Source organism: Sparus aurata, chromosome 6, assembly GCF_900880675.1.
Source record: "Sparus aurata chromosome 6, fSpaAur1.1, whole genome shotgun sequence".
Lineage (NCBI taxonomy): Eukaryota > Metazoa > Chordata > Actinopteri > Spariformes > Sparidae > Sparus > Sparus aurata.
The window spans coordinates 37,369,907-37,396,976 of record NC_044192.1 but is presented as its reverse complement, the minus strand read 5'-3'; the positions used below and the strand labels follow the sequence as shown (position 1 = coordinate 37,396,976).

At 40.4% G+C, this 27,070-nt stretch overlaps 1 protein-coding gene across 1 annotated transcript in view; it reads left to right on the top strand.

Annotated features, from left to right (window-relative positions):
* plekha6 (pleckstrin homology domain containing, family A member 6) overlaps window positions 1-27,070 on the top strand; it is a 164,941-nt gene that overhangs the window by 75,359 nt on the left and 62,512 nt on the right. The window contains 2 exon segments of the mRNA XM_030421348.1: window positions 1,761-1,861; window positions 26,844-27,031. Of these exon segments, the coding sequence (XP_030277208.1) occupies window positions 1,761-1,861; window positions 26,844-27,031 (289 nt within the window).

Below are 27,070 nucleotides of genomic sequence, written 5' to 3'. Positions count from 1 at the left end.
CAGTAATTTTAGATAAAAGCTCACCAAATTCAGATAAAAAGCCTTTTTTGAGTCTTGGAGGGCAGTAAACTGTGAGAACTAGACATGGATATACAGATTTGATTATTAGAGCTAAATATTCAAATGTAGAATAGAAACCAAATGAGATGTTTTTACATGATAACATATCTGAAAAAATGGCAGCAACACCACCACCTTTCTTGTTAGATCTGGAACAGTGGGAAAATGAAAAATTAGATGGTGAAGCTTCAATCAGCTCCTTGCTACCAGTCTCATCAAGCCAGCTCTCAGTGAGGAGAATACAGTCAAGTTGATGTGATGTTATCGTATCATTAACAATGAAGGTTTTATTGTTAAGGGATCTAACATTGAGGAGAGCCATCTTTAAGGAGCTTGCCGAGTGAGTAGGAGTGTCAGTTAAAGCAGAAACTGGCCTAGGAAGGCAGGAGTTGTTCACTGACAGTGTTTGAGAATCAAAGCACACAATGAGGAGCTACTCACTGCATCAGTTAGGGTTAAATAACTTGTTGAAAGCTAAAATATATTAATCATTGCAGTAATTATCTAATAAAGTGTTCTTTCCTATCATCTTAGTTAAATATAGCTGGTGACTTTTTTTTGGCCAGGCAAACTTGACTTGAGCCAATAAATAGAACAGTAAATATTTTATGCCCAACAGGGATTAAACTACCTATATATAATGGGAGCAAGTGGTACATAAAAAATACACTTAATTCATTTAGGCGACCATGGGCAAAGCAACAACTTAACGATTGCCATATAACAGTTATTAAGCTTACAATTAGAAGACATACTTTAAGGGTCGCATATATTGATCTGGATAAATAAAACCAAGAGCATCTGGATGAATTGCTGAAGACATCAGTAAATCATTCAAAGGCATGTGGGTGACACAAAGAGGAAAGAGGCAGTGTGTCTATTTACCTGCTGTCCCTTTGTGCATGCATGCATGTGTGTATGTGTCCCAGTCTCATTGGTGCAGACGAGCAGCAGGTATAGCTGGCTGTGGGTCAACATTCCTGCAACTCTTAGTCACATCGGCTGATTATTATCTCAAGCAAACACACCAACACAGAGCAGGGATCAGCATATTGTACAACTGCACAAGCTCCACCCCCTCTCACTTACTCCTCCCATCCCCCTCCTCTACCAGCTCCATTGCCCTCATTTGCTCTCTCTCTTTCTCTCTCTCTCTCTCTCTCTCTCTCTCTCTCTCTCCCCCTTCCTAGCTTGCTCATGCACACACCCACACATAACACAAACACACTCAGTGAGCAGTAGGGACAGCATCGGTACAGAGCCATGTTCGGGAAATAAGAGGTAGGAGGTCACTGAGAAGGAAGCGTATTCCTTTTCAATCTTCTAAAATTTTCATGCCTCCTTCCATTATTTTGTCAGTACTGGTTCTCCCCTTCCACACTGTACCTTTTTTCATCACCACTTGATCATGGTGTTTGTGTGAGTGTGTGAGCCAGTAATGTTGGACCCTAATGGATATCTATTCTAGGAAGCAGTCACCATGGGAGCAAAAACTGTACTGAGAGGGGGGAAGCCGTTATTACATTCTCATGTTTGGACACTCCTCCTCTTTTTGATGTCTTTTATCCTGCAGGTTCAATAAACAGGCTCACGTTGTTATTTCTCTAACACAGCAGTTGCAACATGTACCAGGTTGTTATTCTGTTTTCTCTGTTATTCTGATTCTTCATATGATCCAACTTTTCATCTTTCCTTCACAGATGAGAAGGAGGACACAGTGTTAGGAAGTTTGCCCCTACTGAGTTTCCAAATTGGAGGAGTGGAGCCTTTGGATAACATCACCCGCAAGTTTGCCTTTAAGGTCAGTAGCACCCTGGTGGAGGGACCATGCGTGCTGGGAAGGATATGTCTGATTGTATTTCATGCAAGGGATGCAGCAGGTATTGGTGGACATAAATGAGTGCATATGACTTTCATTGTGCAAGACATATATTGGGACACAAATGGGTTTTACGTAACAATTTGGGTAAATTCAGATTGTAACAGTGTTATTGAATGGCAGTTGGAGTGACAGCAATTCCTTAAAGAACCATTGTTCTAACCGCTGAGGACTCTTTCTTGTGTAGTGTGACTGGTTATTGCACAAGAAGGATATGCTGATGTTTGAACTTGTTACTTGTTTGCATCGCTGTGGATTAGTAAATAGTGTTGGTTTTGTTATGATTGATTAATACTAACATAATGGCCTAATGGCTGATTCACATAATGATATTTATGACACACAGAGCCTGACGTCTCTTGTTGGGACGTAGTTAGTAAGTTAGGATTCCCAGTAGTATGGTTTTGATGTTTGGTCGGATTCTTAATAGTTCCTTTAAGTGGTCTATTTTGGGGGGGAGGATTGGAATTATGTTATAATTGTGGTAATTTCTACAAAACTATGCACAAGAGCCACCCTTCAATAATATGCAACCCAAAATTTGGATATTGCAGTGGAACTATCACAGTCAGTGCGTTTACATGCACAGTTTAGTCAGATTACAACCATAGTTCGACTATTTTTTTATTTAACCTTTATTTAACCAGGAAAAAGACTCATTGAGATTAAAAATCTCTTTTACAAGAGTGTCCTGGCCAAGACAGGCAGCAACATATTCATACATACACACAAACACAAGGTAGACATAAACATTAAAAACACTGAGCATCCAAAACAGCAACATTTGAAGGTCAGCTACAGTAATAACAGCCTCAGGCAAAACATCTACAACCAGATGTTTTTGCCTCCAGGTCATCCAATTTCACCTTAAAAGAGTTCAATGACATCAACTCATTATGTTTTAAAGTTTTTTGCAACATGTTCCAGGCAGAGGGAGCAGCAAACCTAAACGCTTTCTTTCCCAGTTCAGTCCTGACTTTTGGGACAGACAGCAAGAACAAATCCTGAGACCGAAGATTGTAAGTCTCAGCGTTACTTCGGTTAATGTAGGACAAAAGGTAAGAAGGAAGAAAACCTAAAATTGCCTTATAGATGAGAATATACAGGTGTCTCAGTCTGCGTATTGATAAGGAAGACCATCCAACCCGATCATACAGCGTACAGTGATGAGTCAGTGCTTTAAAACCAGTGATGAACCTCAGAGCTCCATGATACACAGTGTCAAGAGCATGTAAGAGCATATGACTATGCTACTCAATCAGACAACTGTAATTGTCTGAGTATACATGCCGGTGAGAAAATCGAATTATTGGCTGGAACATGTCATACCCCAGTACGATAGGTGGCACTTTACCCATTTCAACTAGTGGTAATAGAGCCACCCCCGGCTGACATCTTGACGTCACCAGCAACAACAAAATGCCTTGGCATTCGAGAAAGATGGCCTACGAAGTGCAAGACGAAGCTACATCTTTGTACATTTCGTATATGGTGTACATGACAATTATACAAACTAGATGCACACTGGTGCTCTTGCTTGCGGTTGTTTGGGAAGAAAGACACCGTTGCTGTCCTACTTTCGGCTCACGGCCCAGGAAAAAAAATCTCAAGCCTGCGCAGAACGCAAAATCCAATCCAATCTGATGGAACGTATACATGCAGGAGTAATGTGACTCAACTCAATCGAATAATCTAGGTGTTTTACTCCAACTATGAGAAATCCGATCTGGTCCGATTTTTAGTCAAACTAAGGTTTGTATTCCCAGTAATTGACTAATTTGTGGTAGTGCACCACAGAATAAAGACTGACAGCCACATATTGCATTTTTTTTTTTTTTTTGTAGCGTACTTAAAAACGCAGCGTATCTGTGCTGCACATACAGCCCTCCCCTAATGCACACCGCGTGTGTCTCCATAAAAATGACATTATCAGTTAAAATAATATCATGGAGGCTTAATATTTGGTGCAGACGGCTGGTGAAAGTCACTAGTTAAGCAGTAAATGCATTAGTAGCACATATCTTTGATGTCCGAGGTGAGAGCTGACAGTCTCTAGATTACTGTCTTTCCATGTATTACAAACAGTTAACTATGTGTAATGAGGCATATTCAATTTTGTCTTACAGGACAAAACGTGAGACAAACCTCATTGATGTAATCATTGAGCATTTTGAACTATAATTACAATATACACCTGCCTAATTGAGATTTGATATTGTACCTACACAGCTATATTTTATTTCTAAAACATAGCTTTATTATGCAACTCACCAAAAAGTAATGTGAAATAGCAAATAATATTCCTCATGGTGTTCTTTAACCATTTTTGCATTTTTTGCATCTTTACTGATATTTTTTTTTGATTTTATGTTATGTTTTATACATACATATCTTAACTTAATTGATTTTATCTAAATGCATCCATATCAAGTGCTATCTTTAAAATAGTAGTTCTCGTAGTCTGAAGACACAGTTGGACTTCTCTGTGAGGTTTATTGGTAGCATGTTACATTACAGCACAGAAATATCAAGGAAGTAATTAACTAAACTAATGTATGACCAAAGTCATGATGGGTAATAAGTTGGTCCTAACAATTGGTATTTCTGGGTTTTATTAGACTACGGAAAAAAGCTCCTGTGCACTGTCCACTTTACTTGCGATTAGTTTTATTGACAACAACATTTCAGTACTTTCATCCTTCAGACCTTCATCAGGTTATCTTAAAAGACAATGGCTGTCTTAAGTAGGATTGTGGACTCTCGTGGCCCATTGATCGCAGACGTCCTTCAAAGTACCATCAAACACACCTGGACTAATGCACTGATATCAATCAATGCACGTGTGTAAACAATATAAATGTAATACAAGTAGATTAGAGCTTTAAAGAAATGTGCTGTGGGAACTGGCAAGAAAAACAGGCTCATCTCAAAGATTACAGGACAGGCCAACTCATGACTTCACAATAAGAAGTAAGACCTCAAGACCACTAGTAAGTATGGTCTCATATTTCAAAAGGGTACATTTCACAGTGAATTTCATCGAAATAGTTTGACACAGTATATAACATAAGACAACCATAAAGTGAAGAAATATATATGAAAACAAAATAATGATATATAAAACTATTTTGTCACAAAAACATTCATAAAGTTTGGTCCAATAATGAATGTATTATAGGTCTGACCAAATGTGACCAAATTGTGCAGGGGAAGAAGAACCTAGAAGTAACACTCTCTCACTCTCTCTGCTGTAAGGTTGATATCCTTTAATAATACTCAAACACGTTCATATATCAGTACTTTGTGGACAAAGGTTAAGTAAGTGGAACTGAAATATGTTAGAAGACTGATGAAGTTTGGCTGCCTGTAGTAATATAGAATAAAGAAGCAACAGCTAGCGAAGAGGCCGCAGCCAGTAAAGCCAATGTACAACAACATGGCTTAGATCCACAGGATAGAAAAGAGTGAGTAGGCTGGAAGACGAACAAGCTAGCAAGAAGGCTAATCCTGTAGCTAAGAAAACATACATAAAGATACTGACAGACCGGCTGGCTATAGCTGAAGACAGGTCCAGGTCAAATAACAATAATAATAATTTGAGATTTGACAGCATACCATAAAGGGCAGAGAAAAGTGACACTACTGCCTTCCTGAACAAATTTATTTCAACTCCTCTGTTTTGCCAATGGAGGGAATTGAAATGGATCGAGGTCAAAAGCTCGAGACACAGATGGCAGCTGGAGACAAAAACAGCTGGCCGATCAATGCCTGCTTCCTGCGTTGAAAGGATTGCCAGAACATCATGGAAGCTGCACAGTAGAACAAACAGGTGATGTGGAACAGCAAATGGGTAGAGGCATTTAAAGACTGCAAAAGGGCTCTTCACCGGCATAATGTTGAATTCAGCATGCTATACCCTGTGCACCTGAAGATGTTCACTAGTGGAAATTGTTTTTGACAACCCAGAACATGCACTTTATCCAGGAACAGTGATTTACATTTTTTTTTTTTTTCACAAAATTACAATTAAAGGAACACTGAAGGAAATAAATCTGAGCACCGACTATCACAACCAGTAATTATCACAAAACATAAGCACGAGATAATAATCACAGAAAAACTGCTCTGTACAATATGGGGGGCAGAGAGACAAAGAAAGACAAAGAAGCCAAGGTGGCGGCTGTAGACAAAGAGACAAGATGGCAGAGAGCCAAAATGGTGGTCACAATCTCTTGGGAGGTGACATTCATAAGAATTCAGAAAGGACAATGATTTTGCTGGATCATGTATCTTGAATTCAAAAATGGCGGACCTGAATACGTCATCCAAGGGTAGTCAACTGAACGGACAGCGGGATTGAATAACTGCTATGATTACAACACTGTTGGCTTAATGTGCACTTTTGGATACACACAGGATATTGTTCCACAAAGGTAGAGGTGCTACCATGAGGCATACGTAGAATATGAAAGGGAGACACCACCAGACACACATATCAAATGTGCCTCGTGTGAATGTGTATGACTGTTGATGTTTGTGGTGGTGGTCGGAGGGCCCGTAGGCGCTGAATGGCAGCCACGCTTCCGTCAGTCTGCCCCAGGGCAGCTGTGGCTACTATCGTAGTTTACCACCACCAGTATGACTGAGTGTGAATGAATTGAACCTGGAACCCTGTCAGGCGCTTTGGGTGACTTGAAAAGCGCAATACAAATCCAATCCATTATTATAGAGAGGTTAGTAACCACCAACAGGCTCATGAGATTAAGTGTGTATGTGTGTAACCCCCAATGTGTTTGTAAGTGTACATGTGAGTTAGTAAAAAGAGAGAGAGAGAAAGAGAGACAAAGAAAAAGCGCTTACACTCTTAGCGCGAGCTAAGCTAACACTTAAAGCTCCACAGACTGGAGAGGTACGAATAAGCTTGTGATGAGAACAGAGCAAAGAAAGCAACAAAAAGTGTTTTACAGCCTAAAACTAACAGCAATAAAAAGGAATCTGCGAAGCTGCCTGCACGGCGTCTTTTCTGGATCCGGAGCTTGTTTGGTAAACACAGGGCAGCTTTGGTTCATCCAGCAACAAACGTAGCCTGCAGGTCAAATCCAAACGTTTGTGTGCTTCTACTGTTGTGTAGATGAAAGCTGATGCTTCCAGCAATAAGTTACAATGTGTGTTGGTCTGACAGCGGTGGTCAGCACTCCAGACCGAGACTTCAGTGAACTTACCTTAGAAAACAGCATCTTTCCCTGCGAGTGAGAGCGTCAGACAGCTTCCTGTTTACTGCGGGCGATTATATTATTGTGCAATTTAGAGTGAAAAACGTTGTCACTTTATAGGATGTTTGGTGGATTTGTATCTCAACCACACCTCATCATAACAGCATCCACATGATTATAATCCATACATTTTTAGGATGAGGGGTTGACGCCTAGATAACGCCTTGAAAAAACAAACAGACGTCATCATCACGACGCGTACCGTCACGTGTCTTTAGGATTACACAATGGTTCGTCCTTATGCCGGAGCTGCTCTGTTTTGTCTGAACAAACAATGGCAGAGAATTGGCAAACTACTGTTGCAACGATAATGTGGCGTCTATGTGAAAAGGGCTACTGTCTTTAAGAAGATTGTTCTGGTGGAATGGATTCTTAGGTTGTCTTAAAGAAAATGGTGAAAATTCTCCTTCTTCATTATTTCATTTACTTTCTGTAGAGCACCAGATTTCTTTCAGCAGCAGGTAATAGCTTTGCATTTTCCTGATCATGGCAGTGAAACTGTGAACTTTATACTTAGAAACAACTGTTTGCACAGTTGATCTTTGGACCTGTAACTCCTTTGAAATGACTTCAAGTGACTCTCCTGACTTGTTTAAATCGATAATGCACTCTTTGCTTAGCTCTTTAGATTTTCCATTTGTAGTGATCGACACTTTAAAGATCACAAACATACTCCAAATGCCATACACCATTTCTGTGGCTGCAGCAATGTGCTGGTACTTGCCCATACACTCTTTCACTTCACCCATAAAACATGCTTGACTGCATCATACACAGCTACCCACTAGTCTGGGCAGGTAATGCACATGATCAGAGCTACAAAATCACCCTCAGTGCTTCATAATGAAATCTAACATTAAGAATAATAAGTAAGAATAAAGGCTAAGGCTTTAATAGGCTAAGCTCTCTACTGGCCTCTGCAGTCCTCCAGATCTTTAACTTTTGGGATGCATGAAACCCAGTGCAGTGCCCTCCTTCAGATGGTGTCTATGAAACCACTGCCAGTTTTTGTAATGGCAATAAAACACGTTTGGTAAGAGGAATTGAAAATCAAAGATCAGAAATATATGAATTGTATTGTCGCTGTGTCTGACAAAAAGAACACAGCTGTGGTTCCTCAGATCCCAATAAATCACACCAGCAGCAGTGATAAACTGAACTCCATAGGCAGCAGCAGCAACACACACCCACTTGAAGGAGCTGTTTGTCAAGCTAGATCAAGATGAGAGATCTGAATGTAATGTAAGTCAGCTGAGTCTTAGTCTGCTGAGTTAGGCTTGTCTCCCCTTAAGCATAAGCATGATCACACACACACACACACACACACACACACACACACACACACTCACACACACAAACACACACACACACACACAGTGACAACTCTCTCTCACGGTCTTTGTGTATGTCTTTTAGATAGTTCTCTTCATTTGCTTAGATTAGTCCCTCTAACATTTTTTTTTTAATTCCAAACAGGTTCATTAATTTGAGGATAATAATTGATTATCTTTATTTCACATATTGCACGCCTTCTCAACATCACACGACTGATTTGATCAGTACATATCACACACCTCAGGCGTAGCAACAAATATGTAAAAGACACAATAAGACAGATACTCACAGGGATGAAAACATGAATAGGGACAAAAGGTGTTCATGTCTTTCATCAGTGTCTTCAGACCTTCCAGCCCTCTGCCATTTTTTTCTCATTTGATACATTTTTGGATGTGCTTAGGACACTTTACCAACCCAAAATGTAGGTTTCCACATCCTGGGAGTGAGACTCAACAGTCAACTATCTTTCTGGTAAATTTTCGAACACCTATGACTTATTCGACTGATTCTACCTTTAACTTTTTTCTAAGTGTCTACATTTCTACTAAGAATGTATATACTTTTGCCACCTCTGCCTAAGTCTAAATAAAAAGTACAGCCATTGTTGCAGTCAGGAATAGAGTTTTACAACATTAGTCCTCTATGGGTGTGTGTGCCGTAAGTATGCACCCTGAGGTAAGAGCAGACCAATCTGTTTCGAGATAAAGTTCAAGCTGGAGAACCAGTTTCTCAAAACACTTCATCAGAATGGGTGTGAATGCCAAAGGTAGTCATTAAGACTAGACACTGCATCCATAAAAAATACAACAATTTCCTCTGAAACAATTTGTCATTACATTTACCTTAGATGCCATGCAAGGCTGTGCGTGTATTAGAGGCACTTATTACTCTAGAACAGCTGTGTAAGCCATTATACTAATGAATAAAGGCAGATCTCCAGATCGGGATAGAAAAGGCGGCACATTTTCTCCAAGGTAAGGGCAGCATTTTGCCGTAATATTCCTTCTTTTCCAAAAGCTGCTACCGGGGTAGGCGTAAACATGTGACGTGACGTGAAGCCCGATGTTGGGCTGTGAACAGTGACAACGAATTTGTCTTCAAAAGAAGAGCTTTACATTGCACCCCATTGGAGTTTACAACTGGGTTCTTAGCCGGGGGCTTTTAATTTGGAAGTAGCGACCGTTCCTAGTTGACCGCTACAACAAGCGGACACAAACAAACAGCTACAGAGACCAAGGAGATGCTGCATCTCCTGGATCTCAGCGGCTGTCCAGTTGCTCATCTTAATGTCCGTGGATGAAGTGATGGACTGACTGCTGTGATCAGCTGTTTCCTGGTTTTAAAACTCCCCGGCTGTGGGTCGCACAACAGTGCAGGTCATTGACACCTCCGCCCATCTTAGGCAGGGGCCGGCACATTGCCCCCTCGTTTTAAGATAGCAGGCGAGGCAGAAATAGGTGTACCCTCCAAGGCGGCAAATCGCTGGACCAAAACAGACCCCCTATTTGCCACTCTTTGTCTAAAATCGAGGACCGAGCCGCCAAAAGGACAGGCAAATTTGCGGCTTGCTGCCCTGTCTAAAAACGGCTTGTGTAGTCAAGCAGAGTGCATTGATGTGATTTGGAGAATTGGTACTAAAGGGAGTAGGTGGAATTTTTTTCAGTTTATACTTTTAAATAATTTGCTGATTTCTACAGTCTTACCAACCCTAGCTAACAGGCAAGGTTTCTAGGTTCATCTAGGTTTTCAGTTTACGGATCCCACTCTCAAATTTAGGGAGTTTGTCTGCCTCCTGGACCAAGGCTGGGGGATGGATCCACGGGAGAGGAGCCTGATAACTAAATGCTCTGCCTCCCATTTTACTTTTGGAGACTCTAGGAACGCTGTTTTCTAGTGGGGTACTATGAGCTTTTTTACATATGCAGGTGAATTGCCATTAAAGGCTTTGTGTGTGTGAAGAGGAGGATTTCAAATTCTGTTCTGGATTTTACAGGAAGCCAGTGCGGAGGGAATAATATGGGAGAAATCTGATTTCTCAATAGTTCCTGATTTTGGATATTGGTATTTTGTTATATGGCATAAGTGTTGGCTTTTCTTGTTTTTAAAGGATGCATTACAGGAAAGTGATGTCATCTTCACAAGTTGTGAATGAGACTCAAAAATACATTTTCCTTACAAATAGCACCTTACTCAATGAGACTGTGTCTGCAGAAGGACATAGGATAGTCTCTGGAATCGCACATGGCACCTGGCAGTTTGAAGACAAACAGTCTATCTTGCATTTGGAAAATTCTGAGAAACGTTTATATTAATTAAACATCAATTGTAAAACAGAAAAGCTTTGACCAAAACTCAGAAATTGTTATCACAGTTGTGTTAAAAGTTGTAAATTGAGTTACTCTTCTTTTTAATTCATGTACAATTAAGACAGAATTGTAGCTCAAAAGAAAACAATCTCATAAAAACAAAGTCCATGCTGTATATTCAGACAGATACCACTGGGTTTAGAAGCTATGGGCATATACTACAGACACTTATCGTAAAAAGAACTGGTTGGACAGGAATCACCAAACAGCTTTGAAGGCAGCATGCAGTGACAGGACCACAGAGAGTCAAAGCCCCTCCTCTTCAATGCTCTGAGGGAGCTGCCCAATGAGACAGAACATGAGGAGCACACCTCAAAATACAAATAACCAGCATGCACGTCTATACACGTCTCTACCACTCTTGTCAATGCCACTTATCTGTCATTATGTAATACATGGTTAAAGTATGCCATCTGTCTGTACACTCTGAACCACATAACTAAGTAGTAAAAAAAAAAAGAAGTTAGACTCACCAAAATGCAGAGAGCTCAATGCATTTGACTTTTTAATTTTGAATCCTTTAGAAAATATTGAGGTCTCCTGTAACAAACCTGAACTGGCTGTAGAAACTCTCAGCTGTCACCAAAACTACCCTCATGATTCCCAGACCTGTGCCTTCCACTCTGTGTTAAGCTGACATGGCCTTCCTCTGATGGCAGCCTTATCTGGCAGCCTAATACAGTGATAATCTAAAGTTCACAAACACTTGTAAAGGAGATGTATCTGTTTATAGTGGCAGTCTTCAGTTCCAATGATTTCTACAGCTTTTATGTTTCTGCTCTAATTTGGATGAAATGACTGGAAGACATACTACTTTGTCACAAAAAACATTCAAGAGGTTTGCTTCAAATCTGAATTTATTATCTGAAAATGTATGTAATGTCATGTAAAACTCTGTGGTCAAATGAAACAAAAATGTAGTTGTCTGGCCACAATGACCAGCATTGTGTCTGGAGGCAAGAGTTTGAGGCATTTAATAAAAACCTAAAATAAATTCATTACTTAGCAAAATTTCATGAATACTTTTTTGGGACAAGACATTCGCTCAGATACCTAATGACTTTAAATGACTGTTCTGTTAAAATGATTTTGCGATAATTTAGAACTGGAGGAAGGAGATCGGAGTCAGCTCAAAGTTCAGACAAGGTTTTCATTTTGTACGAGAGTAGCATTCACAGAGCAACACGCATGTCTGTTACAAAGCAAGACCCAATGTCTTGGTAAAAAAAAAAAAAAAGCATGGTATTTATTAGAGATGCACCGATCGATCGGCAACCGATCGCAATCGGCCGATAATGTCCCTATCGGTTTTGATCGGAGTTCTCAAAATAGATCAAATCAGGCCGATCAGATGACGTTTCAATATAGAGACAGTGCATTTACTGCATGCAGGGTGGGAATTTCACGGTGGCCATGGCCGCTGTTGCCCCGCACTTTGGCCTTGATGCAGCGTGAAAAAAAACACGACGGCCACAGTGGCCTCTGTGCCCCTGGCCCGGTCAGCATAGCGGGCTTGCCTTTAATTACAGCCACCTGAGTGCACAGTAGTCACTCACAGTAACTTCAGTGAGTCCGCGGTTCGCGCAGGTGGAGCCTCATCATCACGATGATCCCACGTGAAAATCTCTCAAACAGCAGCAGCATCTCAAAACAGAAAAAGGAAATTTACAGCACAGCGAGCGCGCGCAGCCGGTTTTGACATGATACGTAACTGACTTATGTGGTAGGATTTAGTCCGGTAAAGTTGGAAATATATTCACAGATTCAAACTTCCCGGATCAATAACTCATAAGTGAAACCTTGTTAAAACAGAAACGACGGGTCTTTTCTACCGTAGTAAGGAAGACAACGAGCTAGAACCGTATTTTCATCTAAATGAGCGTCTAGACATTAACTCTGGTCTGTATGGTCAGCCAGCTGTGAGCCGAGGGCGCAGGGACCGTCTACAAAGTGCAGCACTGAAAAGAGAAACTACAAAAAATATTCAATAACTTCACTATTATTCAGAGTGTAGTGTCACCAAAATCACTCCACACATCAGTGGTCTCCTGCTGGTTATTCTACAATTTTTTGTTTGGAAAAAATGTGCTTTGCCATAATTTTGGGGAATTTCTATTGGGAGAAATATTCAATAACACTAATATTCAGTGAGGTGTCACAAAACCCACCTCACCCTAACCCTACTTAACAAAAACTACTTTCTAATGTAACTTTAACTTTGATTTTGGTATTAAAAATGTTTTAATACACAATCCATGTCTTATTATAAATTAGGATGTTATGGTATCAGTCTGAAAGGTAAATCAACACATTTTACTCAGTGGCCTTTGTGCCCTGTCATGTGGCCTTGGTGTCCCTGAAAACAAAACTGAAGGCCAAATGGACTTGCCCCTAAAATGACAAAATTCCCACCCTGACTGCATTCCCACTAGTAAGCTACAGTTACTCTATGTAAGCTGAGTCCAAGTTGTCTCTAAGAGTCTCTAGAATGTGAAATATTGCACATTGCCTCAGCCTGCAATAAAACGGTGGTCAATTCATGATACTTTCTCATCTCCTAATTTTTAGACTTTATAATACAATGTCAATGTTGTGTAAGAAGATTCATTAATTAAATATATGAAAGTTACACAAGACAACAATATAGAAGAATTTATGGATTTGACACTGTGATCGGTGATCGGCAATATCGGGATCGGCAGATACTGCTTTTGGTGATCGGTGATCGGCCCCAAAAATCCTGATCGGTGCATCTCTAGTATTTATCTGTCTCTGTGGGTGTGTTTTCACTCTGACAGCAAATAATTTATGCCCTTCTGCACATAAAGAAATAATTCACAGAGAAGAAGGTGAAAACCTTCAGTGATTACTCAATACCTTGCATAGGTCATAAAACAACATAAAACAAGTCATAAAACAAGGTCACAGGTCACGTTAAACAGTTCGACTAAACATGCCTGTGTAAGACTTCAATTCACATATCTGTACATGATGTACAACATTTCCATCACATGTTCCTTGTGAAATTTTTATGAATTTACTTCATATTTTTGAGCTATATTTGTTACCACTTAAGATATGATTAGTAATTATGCGTAATTGGTCATTGATTAGAAAATCAAAATGGCCGACTTCCCGTTGGACTGAGGGTTTTGTCCTCCAGCATTTTTTGTGCGTCTGGTCATGATATATATCTCTCTACAAAAGCAAGGAATCTCTGTCTGTCTGTCTGTCTGTGTGTGTGTATGTGTTCCTAAAATATCTCTGCGGAACAGGATTAGACTGACCTGAGACTTACAACATGGCTGCTGCGTGGTTCAATGGTGTGCGACTTCACATTTGTTTGGACTGCAATGATACTGTTAATAAATATTTCATAAATGCTTTACAAATTCACGAGCATTGTCCACTGGAGCCACCACAGTCACGTGCGCACCAGAGCCAATCACTGCAAAGCCCACCGCGACCCCCCACCTTAAGAAACAAGCAGATTTATACCTGCAGCGGCGTGAGCTGGACCGGGATTTTGCCGGCGGTTCGGTCCCATTCTGTTCTGTGCATCTAAACTGACTGTTGTGGATTAATGAGACTAAACAAGCCCGGACCGAGTCTGTTCGGGTCTGAGGAGATCCGGAGACGCGCGGACAACAAAGTGGAATCGGAATCTGTGGATGTTCGTGTGTAGCTTGCTGCTAGCCGCTAGCCAACCTACACGGCCCACCGTCGGAGGCGACGGACCGGACCCACCGGCAGGTCCAAAACCGGACTTAGGGTAAATAATGTCCGGTCTTTTGTCATGAAAGTGTCCAAGCAGCAAGTTTGGTTGTTGAGGTACAGGAAGTTGTGGGAGGGACGTAGGCGGATGATTGACAGGCAACAAAGGCCGGTGTACAGACAGCGATATTGAGAGTTGAGAGATTTGTGACATTTAGCGTGTTTGGAGTGAATAGTTAGTGTGTTATGTAGTGTTTGGTGTAGTGTGTTTAGTGTGTAGTGGAGTCGTTTTTTTGTTTAATGAGTCAAAACAATGAGAAGATGCTGAATGTGGAGCAGGCAGTGCAGCTCTTCATTCAGCTGGAGGGAGCTCAGGCAGACCTGAGCATTGCCTGCATTTAAATGTAAATAGTTACATATAACTTCGTAAATTTTTAAAATGTATGCACATATTTTGCAAACAACAATTTATATTTGCATTATAAGTAATAAAAAATGTTTTTTAAACATATTTGTGGTTTTCACAGTAAAAAAATCTAACTTTTTCTACTCAGATTTTATGTTTTTTTGTGATTTTATGTCCATTGTGTTAATACAGTATGTCAAAATAAAAAAATAACTGTACAGTCACACATGTGAGGTTGTGCTGAAAATAATGACACCAAGTAAATAGTTTTTAAGGTGAAATATAATGGCAAAATCAAAAATAGTCAAAAACGGCCAATTATACCCTGGAATATCAGATTTCACAACAAACCTAAATATCCCTGATGTCCCACCTTCAAACACAGCCTCATTTGGCCATCCATGAAAAAGCTTCTTAACCTCCCACTTTTCTATAGGAACACATATTTCCTATGGGCAATGCACTAGTGTATGCTGAATTTCATGAATTAATGTGCATGCATGATGCAGGGATTTATAGTAAGGGGCGCTATAGAGTCCATGGCCACACTCACACCGAATCAAGATGATTATAATATTTTTCGCCAAATGTGACGATTAGTGTTAGTGCTCGGGCCCTAATTAAAGCTGCAAGCAGTGATGGATGGGCCCTCGCTCCACACAGGTCGGGCTGATGCACCGTCAGATTACGTGGTCACCTGTTACTTGCATGTCATGTTGTATTGTATGCTGTGGGGAAAACAGGCCCTAAATATTGGAGCGCCATTTCAGAGGTGGAGGGAGCTGTGGGATTTGTACTCAAGAGCGAAGCAGAGTTTGCTGCTTTTCTGCTGGACAAGTAAGGACCCCTGCTTGATATATTTTCATTCTATGTTGGTGGTTATGGTGGCAGTGGTTACAGTAATACTTGCTATAGCACATATTACCGATGTTGCAGTCAAGCTACGTAGCTAGCTTGTATGCTAACTCCAAGGTTTAGCTTTGTCTTTATGGCAACTGGTTATCAAATGTGTCTTTCAAGTGACCGAGCATCTATTACGTTAGTTTGTGTTCCGTATGCTCTGAAGTGGCCTTCAGAAAGGCAGCATGAGGTTGCACCAGGTAATAATTCCCAAGAATCTCTGTCTACTGCGATATGAGGAATATTGTTTGTTACTCGGGATATCTACAGTGATCAACAGGCACTCGCCATTGTAATTTAGGTACTGGCCAGAAATGGGCTTTTGTTATTATTGTTATTTTGAATGCGACATCCTATCTTATCTGGCGTCCTCTGTTACCGTGGTTACAAGCCTGCTTGTGTGCAGCAGGCTCCTCCGTGGGGAGGGGCTTTGAAGGCAGGGCTGCAGGCAGCAGAGAGGAAGGAGGAGGGACCTGAGAGCTGTATCATTCAAATTTTCTGGCTAAATCCACTTTTTTCCTCAAAACTCCAGCCTGCAGCTTCAATTAATCTTTATCAAGATACAAATTCAACAGGGAAACAGTTATGAAGCTGAACAAGAAGACCTGACCAACTGTTAAACAAGACAGTGAGAGAGATGCAGCTGGCCAACAAATAGGGCATTTCCACATGTGCTAGCTTGTCTTGACTTGGTGACTTGGCACATCAGGCCAGCTCAGTTGGGATTTATGCCTCCATTCCAACAGGGCTACGTGTTTCAGGTGTGTCTTTAAGTAATAAGCATTTGTCTTGAGCAGAAGGCATTAAAATCCTCAGGTTGGTCCATGTCTGTGACTAGAAGTCAGATAAGTGGCTTCAGTATTATCGAAGAATCTGAGCTAACAAAGCTCATTGAAGTAAGATGTAATTTTGTTATTCTAAAGCCTTTTTTATGGAGCAGCTAAATCAGGAAATGTTGAGTTTTCACCAGCAGTAACTTAACATGACTGATGAAATAGATGTGTTGTCTACTTGCATTTTACACCAGATGTAAGATTACATTTTAGCTTAAAATATCATTATAAATATCACCTAATCAAGACTTTATATAGAGAGAGTGGGTCTACTAACACGTGTATCAACTAAGGGGAAAAATTAATTGTACTTCAAGCAATGCATTAGCGAAATTGGAATGTGTTCAGTTGCCAGACTTTAAAATGTACAGAAACACAAACAACATTATTATCAAACATTTATTACCATGTTATGGACAAAACATGAGCAAACAACAAAAACAAAATAAACTGCACTGTGAACAAAGAAGTTTAAAATTAAAACCAAACTGGATTATTATAATAATATATTGCTACATACACAGCTGAAAACAAACTCTTTTTTGTTTGGCTTTGGCTATTTAGGCTTAAAATTCTCATACACTCATGCTGGATCAACCAAGCAGACAGGTAAATAAAACAGAATAATTTAAAGATTTGTATTAAAGACACTGTTTATAATGCAAGTTGTTACATAATACCCATTGCATTGTTTTGTGTAAGAGATAATGTTGATAACTTTCACTTCCCCCTTCTACTGTATTCATCCTTCCCTCTCTGACTATGTGAATGAATGGACAAAGGAGGACAATGAAGGAGGCTACACACACACACACACACACACACACCTAACAGAGCCCCGCCTCTGTTGCCAGGCTACTGTTGCCAGTTACTATACAGCCATTTCAACCAACTGCATCATCGTGCATCATGGCTGGAGGCGGAGCCTCAGTGTTCCACCGTGGAAGGAAGTGACTTTTGTCTGTGACATAATTTCCTGTTGCAGTCTGATCTCTCCCTCCTAAACAATCATACACACACACACACATACACACAGACACACACACGCACACACACACACACACACACACACGTTTTATACTTATTGACACACAGTATAAAATACACAAGTATTAGACTGATGGTGAGGAACTACTTCCAAATCAGAATCATTGACATTAGCTTAAAATGGGATCTAATCAACATGAATTAGATCTCATGCAAGAAAGCAGTAGAGTGATTAAGTGTGTGTATTGACCAGAATGGATATTTGCTTTGTTCAGGATCCTCATGCAGTGAATTGTTTGAAAATAGGTATAGATTTAAACAACATGACAATATAGCAGTAAGCTCTGCCCCAAAATATGACACATTTAATATGTTTTTCCTTATTGCATTATTTTCTGAATAAACTGAACAAAGACATTTAAACATTTAGGTTGAATCCATATACATTCTGTTTTTAAGATGTCAAACTGTCTGAATGAGATGAAACAGTAATGATCAAACTATGGAAATAAGGTTGTCGGAACACTTTGAAACTCAAAAACACAGAAGATCAAGCTTTTATCAAGGATGTTATGAAGCCATTCTCAACATGGACACATTACAGAAAAATACAGGATTTCAAATGTGTAAATAAAACAAGTATTAAAGATGGATTTGAACACCATTGTGGTGCATGACATACACTACACTGGTCATCATTATGATTAACTCAATAATTTTTATTTTTATGCAGAGGGATTTCCTCCTTTCCTCCTTTACATATATCAAATATCTGCAGTTGCAGAATGACAGACATCAAGAGAGTCTATCATCTGACATGTTCTGTCTCACAGCAGTTTGAAGCTCATATGAGGCAGTATTCAAGACCTTCCATTTTAATCTGAAGTCTTTTTGTAATACATTGTCATCATTTTGTGTTTGGTAAATTGTAGAAAAAGCCACCAATGCTGGCTGAAGCTATCTGACTCTAATGCGTGTGGTGCCATCTTGTGGTACATTTCAGATTGTTTTTTTTGACAAGCATATTATTTTAAGACAATACATCCTTCTGTGGGAAGTAAATAGGAAGATAATGTTTTTTTATGGGATATTCATAACTTTGAATACCAAGTTTTTGATATTATTATTTGATATGCTTGACATTAACTTTAATTTGAGCTTTTGCTGTAACTCTCATAATGATCCGACTTCATGAATCTTTTCGAACAAAGTAATATGTGTTTCAATCATTCATCACAGAAATATGAGAGTTGTAGAAAATCATTTGAACTGAAAACTGCCATGACATACATGTTCCTTTACAAGTGCATGTAAACTTTTTACCCCAATTTTATATAATCTCTAAAGACTCACTGCTGAGCATTTAATATTAACATACCGTATCTGAAAATTGTCATTTTTCATGATCTAATTCTAAGAATGCAGCATTTATCATAGTAACTCTAAATGTCTCTAAAGAGGGGACATCTCTTAAAGGTATTGACCCATTCATTACTAAACCTTTAATGTAAGCATTATGTCTCATTTCTATAACAATGTGAATAGACTTGCATTTCTATAGCATTTTCCAGTCTACTGACTGCTTAAAGTGCTTTACAACATTTTTCTGCCATGCTAAGTGCCAAGTGCTCAATAGGAGCAACGTGGGGTTCAGTATCTTACTCAAGCCACTTTGACAGCAGCTGGGAGAGCATGAGAATTGAACCAGTGACCTTTCTTACGAGACAACCCACTCGACCTCCTGAACTACAGCCTCCTCCTGAGCGACAGGCTGAGCTACATGATGAAACAATCACCAAGTCAATAGTTTTGCAAACACTGGTGTAAAAACCTCAACCTTGCATTGAATGGGACTTAAAATGGCCGCGTTTCCCAGATTCGTTAAGAAGCTCTTAAGTGCTAAGATCTTCTTAGGAGCGCTCTTAAGAACGCTGTGAAAGAAGGATGTGTTTCCCAGAGTCGCTCTTAGCTTAAGAAGATCTTTCACTAAGAAGGAAATGTAAGATCGAGCTGACCCACTCTTAACAGCCTTCTTAGTGACCAAATGCTCAGTGATCAAGCCGCGCCAGGGAAATTTATATCCTGCGGACCACTGGTGCAAGAAACATAGGCTAATAGTAGAGAAGAAAAAAAAAAAAAACTTTTTATTGAATTACACGTTTTAGTTTTCCCACACACACATCTGCATATATGAGTTTATAGCACGACACATACAAAAAGCCAGACAGTTTACATAAATGCATACGTGCGTCAGCACTTCTCCCCACTGGACGTGCTGTCAGACCGAGCAACCCGCTGCAAATTTCCCCTTAGCCCGGAGGTGCAGCTCCTGGCTGTGCAGCGTTTTTACGCAGTGGGGAGCTTCCTGGAGGTGGTGGGGGACGGCACCGGCCTCAGCAAGGCATCGGTGTCACGGAGTGTGGCAGCTGTGACACCGATTCTCCTGCGCCATGCCCGGACCCACATAAAGATGCCCTCCACACGGGACGAGGTCCGCCAGGTCCACCAAGGGTTCCGCGCAGTGGCTGGGATCCCCCGGGTGTGGTGGATGGCACCGTCATTCCAATCCACAATCCCTCCCTGGTGGATCTGTGCTCGATCGGCAGAAAGCACTACGCGGCCATCAACACCCAGATGGTGGTGGACCACAATGGCCTCATCACTGACATCGTCGCCAGGTGGCCAGGAGGCACACACGACAGCTTCATGTGGGCCAACTCAGCTGTGGGGCAGAAGGCTGGCAGAGGAGTGTTTGGTAGGAGCAATGAAGGGAGATTGATTAATGAAACTGAACGGGATACATTGCGTAATGCAGATAAAAAATAGAAATGCCCCGCACCTGAATCCTGGGGAAGGATGATTGGAACCGAGATGAAGGGACGGTTGAACTGCGCCTCGGCAAGCACCAGCTGTCTCCGGTGCAGCTCCAACCTCTCCTGCTTTATCCGGACCATCTCTTCCTGCAGGGCAGTTTGTCGTTCGAGTTGGCCCTCTATCCCCCGCAGCACCACCAGCTTCTTCCTCTCCAGGCGCACCAGCGTCTCGCTGCAAGTGCAGGTCGTTATTGCGGGCCGCCCTGTTACGCCTCCCCGCATGCGGACACCGGGCCCTGCTGGTTGGCGCACAGGGACAGGGCACGGTTGTGGGGGTCGATCTCTCCTGGGGGCATGCACGTCCCTGCTCCGCTCCCGGATGGCTCCTCTTCATCCTCACTTTCTGAGAGCCCCTCGTCCCCCTGAACATCGATGCCCCCACTAATGCCTTCAGAGGCCGTCTTCCTGATGATGGAGAGGACTTTCTCCTCGTCGGGAGTGAGGGTCGTCCCACCCGGTGCTCCACGGGGGTATATATCTTCACCCCCCCGGAATTGATTGGATTGATATGAGAAAGTCCTAATCTTTGTAAACGTTTCTGTGTAAAAATATAAAGGATCGTGGGAATAGTTTGAAAATGAGTGGGTTTCAAGAGATTTCAAATTGACTTCCATTATTACAAAGCTAAGAATAAGCTAAAAAAAACCAAAAAAAACATTTATATATATTATATATAGAAGTTTTGGGATTCGAAAGAAAAATAAATCCTTGAATGTCGACGAATTGTGATATATTTCAACATGAGTGGAGTTTCTAGCTGGAAACCTCAGTGAGAAAAGTAATAGATTAATGGTACTAAGTGACCGGAATATTTTGTTTGAATGGAGTTAATACATTGAAAAATGTGGAGGGCATTAATGTTAAAAAATGACGGCGGACTAATATAAACTAGAAAAAACATATTTACTGTAAAATACAGTGTAAATGCTGATGACTAAAGTGATTTTGAAAAAACTGCTGAATATTCAGAAATGTGAAATCAGTTGGCAGAAATATTATAAAACTAAGATGCAATATACTACACTGCTGAAAAACCTGCAAGTCAAACTGCATTAGCTTAAGTAGATAAAAGATGGAAAGACATAATTATTTAAAAAAGATGAAATACAGTAGGGCTGCAACTAACGACTATTTTAATAGTCGACTTGTCATCAACTACTAACGACTAGTCTACTAGTCAGATTATGAATTGCACGAAAAAAATGTAAGCATAACAATCAGCCTGCATAACATAAAGTTGGTCACGCGAAAAAAAACACAATGACTCTTCATTATTCTATTTAAGGGGCAGCGGCAATAAAATAAACTTTCTTTTACTTCAACAAAAGTGCATTTTGTGCATAACAATCAGCATGAACAAAATTAAGTTTGTTAAACAAACATTCTCTGGTCTAAAGACTCAAGAGTTGCAAGATGCAACTTAATGAAGCGACTGGCCAATCACAGTTTATATATACTGAGGAAAGTCAGCATCTCCAAGTGGTCTCAAGTGAGGCTTCCTCTCTTCTGAGAGCAGATATTTCCAGCTGCAGGGAAGACTCGCTGTGCTGGGCTGGATGTTGCAGGCATGCACAAAAGAGACCTTGATAGCTTAGACAGAGCAGGGATACGACCCTCATTTTCCCTCCACCATCTGAGAGGGTCTCCTGTTTTGGGTGTTGCTGGCTCGGCGAAGTATACCTGAACTTAATTTCTGATCATTTGGAACTGTTGGTCTTCCTGGGTGTTTGGGTTCTCCTCACTCAAACTGAGAGAGAGAGAAGAATGCGATCAAGTGTAGATTTTTCCGCTGGAATATTGACCTTCCTCTTCAGCTGTGTCGAGGCACAGTCATGTATTTCAGTCCCCTTTGCTTCTCTGATAGCAAGGACTTTAATCCTACCTTTTACCCTTGTGCCATCTTCAGCTGATATAAATTTCAGCTTTCTGAACCCTGGGTCCATGGCAGCTGCACGAACAAGTGGGGCATCTCTCTCTCCTGAGATGTTGTTCAGACTCCCCCATCTCTCTGTTATCCCTTGTCCACTGTAGAAAAATCTAGTTCACCCAAAAGGCTGCAAACATCAAGCAGCACCCACTGATCTGGCTTCATATCAAAGCTGCTGGGAGTTACCCATGGATCAGACAGAGTTGCAGTGACTGGCCAGCGCTGTTCCAGGAGTCTTTCTACCATGTAGTATATACTGTTCCATCTTGTACTGACATCCTGGATCTGTTTGTGCTGAGGTGTGTTCATCTGCTGCTGTTTTAACTTCAGTTTAGTATTGGCCAGTTTACTTCTCTTGAAGTGGTTGACTAAGCTTCTTGTAGCGCCTACAGCTCTACTGATGCTGGGCTCTTTCAGAGCATTGTTGACGTTGTAGTCTGTAACTATTTTTTGTTGTTGCTAAAATTGTCATTATGATCTGACAGTAGAATAAGACACAGATCAACTAAAAAAATCCACTGTCTGTGGGTCCAACCATTGACTATAATTTGCTTTGCAAGAATCTACTGCTACCGAATCAACACAACCAATAAGAGCCATAGGAAATGTCTGAGAAGTGTGAATCATGCTCTTGCATACGCTGCTGGCAGTCTCCCTCCCTTGCACACAGTGCGTACTCGGCAGTGCCCCTCCCCCGTGCAAGGCCTGCTCTCACCTGGTCAGATAGGTTCAAGCTCAGCCCCGACTGTAAATAATGGAGGAGAGGCAACAGAGCAGATAAATGCCCCACCATTACCCACGGCAAAGAGAAGGAATAAAAAGACTGAAGAAGAATAGCAGTGTAAAATAGACTCAAGAGGGCCGCAGCTTTTCTGCTGGACCAGTAAGGACCTCTGCTTGATATAAGTTTAATTCTATTTTTTTACCACAAGGCTATGGTGGTGGCAGTTACAGTAATACTCGCAATAGTGCTTATCGCCTTACCATGTTGCAGTCGAGCAACATGGCTGGTTGGTAAATCTAGCTTGTTAGCTTGGATGTTTACGGCAGTGTTTAGATTTGTCTTTATGGCTACTTGGTTAGCAACAGTGTCTTTCATGTGTTAGATCTCAGTCTATAGTTGGCTTAAACCTCTAAATCAAGGTCGATGTATTTCGAAGATATTTTTATTCATTCAAATTCAGAGTCCAAATAGAAAACTGAAAGTAAAATAGATAAAAATGTTAAAAATATATATTATTTAACTACTCAGCTAAAAATTACATGCTCATAAATAAGCTTAAAACAAAAAAGGAAATTAAAATGCAAGGTAAAATCTATAATCTGAATGTAGGCCAAGGTGAATAATAATTCTAAAAAAAAATCAAGTTTATAATGTAAAAGCTGAAATGGAAATGCTCAAACTGAAAGCAGCTGTAAAAGGGAAATTGTAAATGGCGATGAAAATTATACAAGTGAAATGTAAAGTGTAAAACAAAAAAAAAGTTGGGCTTAAATTTAAATTTGTTATTTAAATTACGGGTAAATACTCAGTAGAGCTGGCCCAAAAAAGGACCACTGGCTTAGATGAAGTTATTGAAGTTACTGGTGAAAGCAGGTGGGAGAAAAGCAGTCGGGATTTATTCGGTTTTGCAGGTCGTTTCTAGGGAAAATTGGTACCAGTTGATTTTAGTTGAATTTGAATACGACTGTAAATGCTAAGTGTCGTAGGAATACAAGCCTCAATAGAGGTATGACTGTCAGCCTGATTACAATGGTAAAAAGTAACCTGTGGTCATGCTTTGTTTCCTCTATTAATGCTGAGTAATGCTGAAGGCTGCTCTGGTATTATAGTGGGCCTTCTTATATGTGTATTGACGACCTAACCACCAAGTAGGATCACCAACAAGATGTCTACGATGTCAAGCATCTGTAGTTTTCCATCGATTGCAGTAGAATTTATTATTAGTTTTTGAGTTTGGCAACAACTTGAAGACTTGATTGTGTTTTCACGGTTTGAGTCACCTGTTGATTTGGGCATGCTGCCTGTAGTGGAAATTCTCATTTGTGAGGTAGAGAGTTGTTAAGTCTCCAAAGAATTTTAGACTTAGCGTGATGAATCAGATCTCTTTAATACATGCCGCATGGAGGGAAGACAAGAGTTTTCTCTCCTGTCCTCCAAATGTTACTGACTTAAGTACGAAACAGAGGTTTGGGTTGATCATTCTTTTCCCAGGACGGTGACTGTTTGATGTTTTATTTGGACAGTAAATGTCTTCTTATCTACTTTCCTGTATAGTGAAAATTTCCCCATGTTTGGCTTTCTGATACCTCAACCAAATACCGATACCGGCTTTCTGAATTCTCCCCTCCTCCTCTCACACCCTGATCCTTTTCTTTACAGCGCATTGATCACTGAATGGAAAACTCTGTAATTTCTCACATGCCCTCTATAAATGTATAGTCTCTGTATCATTATGGAGCAAGGAGTATCTTATTTGCAGTTGTTGCTCTGAGAGATTACATAATACTTTAAATAACCAGCACATTACAGAGTTATCAACCTGACAATCACTCATGCATGCTCATCAATCACAATGTTTTAGACATGACCACACATATATGGCTTATCCTTCATTAGTGACTTATGTGCAATTAATGTACATAGGAAGATGCACATTTTTGTGTTAATCCGTCAGGTATTCACGATTAATTTGTATTTACAACCTGTGTCCTTTAAAAGTGAATTTGCAATTGAAAAAAAAAGAACGTAATAATTCTAAAAGTAACCACAAAAATGACATTTTCAATAATGTATTTACAAAGTTCATGAGCCTCCTCTTAAAGTTTGCGTGTATTTTGTTTGTAAAATTCCAGATGTTCTCAACTATCTTTTCACAGCCACATCCTTGAGGACTATAAAGTATACACAGGAGCTAACATGATCACCCTAACCAAGAGTAACCAGGGACCTTTGACAACAGTTAACCTTTCCTCCTAACTGTCTCATCTCCCTTCCACCATTATCCACCCCTTTAAGGTCTGCTGGTCCTTGCTGTCTCCTGTTGTTGTAGAAAGTACAGTAGGTACAGTGTTGATATTTTACTACCCTTCTTTTTAAGTTTCCTGTCTTGAAATTATGCACGACTACATCTTTACATCTCTTGTATTGATTGTCTGCATGTCAGCTGGTTACCTTCATTCATGCATTACAGTCTTGTCTTGTTCTGTTGAGGTTGTAAAGTCACTGATAGCCTGTCAACTCTGCACCCAATGCCACCTCTACAAATCCTATAATGTTTAAAACTCAACTGAACTGGTTTGAGTTTTGAAAAGTGCAACAGAATCAGTCTGTGTAACTTTAACCCAAGAATAGTTGACCAGAGGATTATCATTAAAGGACAATTCTGGTATATCTTTTTTATCTTGTAAATGAATTGATTAATAGTAACAGCAACTAAGCATAACAATTTATTTGGAAGAGCAAGGGAAGCTTAATGGTGCCGAGTCACATTACAAACTTCACAGCATATGACACCTTCTTTAATATACTTAGACCCTCAAACTGCCCATTGCAAAAGTGAACCACTGTTTAAGAGACCCATCTCATGTTTGCTGGAGTTGGGTTCACAGATTTTCAATGTAATGGATTATTATAAACATTTCAAATAACGTCAGTTTGTATTAGTCTCCAAATGAAGTGGTTTAGAAAAACTGGATAAACTGTTTGTTTCCAATTTGTTTGATGCAAAACAAACAAACGAACAAACAAGAGACCTTAAAGGGATAGTTCAGGTTTTTTGAAGTGGGGTCATATAAAGTACATCTCTATAGTCGATCTGTTCCCTACCGTAATCATCGATCAGCGCAGCCTCAGTTTGGAGAAGCAGAGAGCCGCTCCAGCCCAGACGCTCAGCTTTGTACTGCAGTGAATGGAGTCCAGATGCAAAGCAAATTTTAACCACTTAAATCAGGGCCCACCTAAAAAATCTATAACAGTTCAAGTGAGCGTCTGGGCTGGAGCGGCTCTCTACTTCTCCAAACTGAGGCTGCGCTGATTGGTGATTACGGTAGGGAACAGACCGACTATAGATATGTACTTTATATGACTGCACTTCAAAAAACACAAACTATCCCTGTATGTTGTATTACACGAGAATTACAGTACCTTGTCATCTTGCATCTCAATGCATTGTCATTGCATGAGATGTAGTTCCTGCTAATAAAAATTATAGGGTTGTTCAATATGATAAGTATACTGACCAGTCCATGGATATGCTGCCTCTCGTTTTTTGTCTCCCTTTGTAGGTGTGGTTGGAGGAAGAAGCAGAGGAGTGTGAGAATTGGGAGTTGAAGGGTCCTGTTGTGTTTTGCATGCAGGCGGAGCACACTGGGACAAAGACATACTACTTCAGCACAGACAGCCATGAGGACCAAGAAGAATGGATTAGAGCCATGAGTGAGGCATCAGAAGTCAACATTCAGCCAAAACAGAGGTGCAAACACAAAGACATGTACAGAGCAATATTGGATTT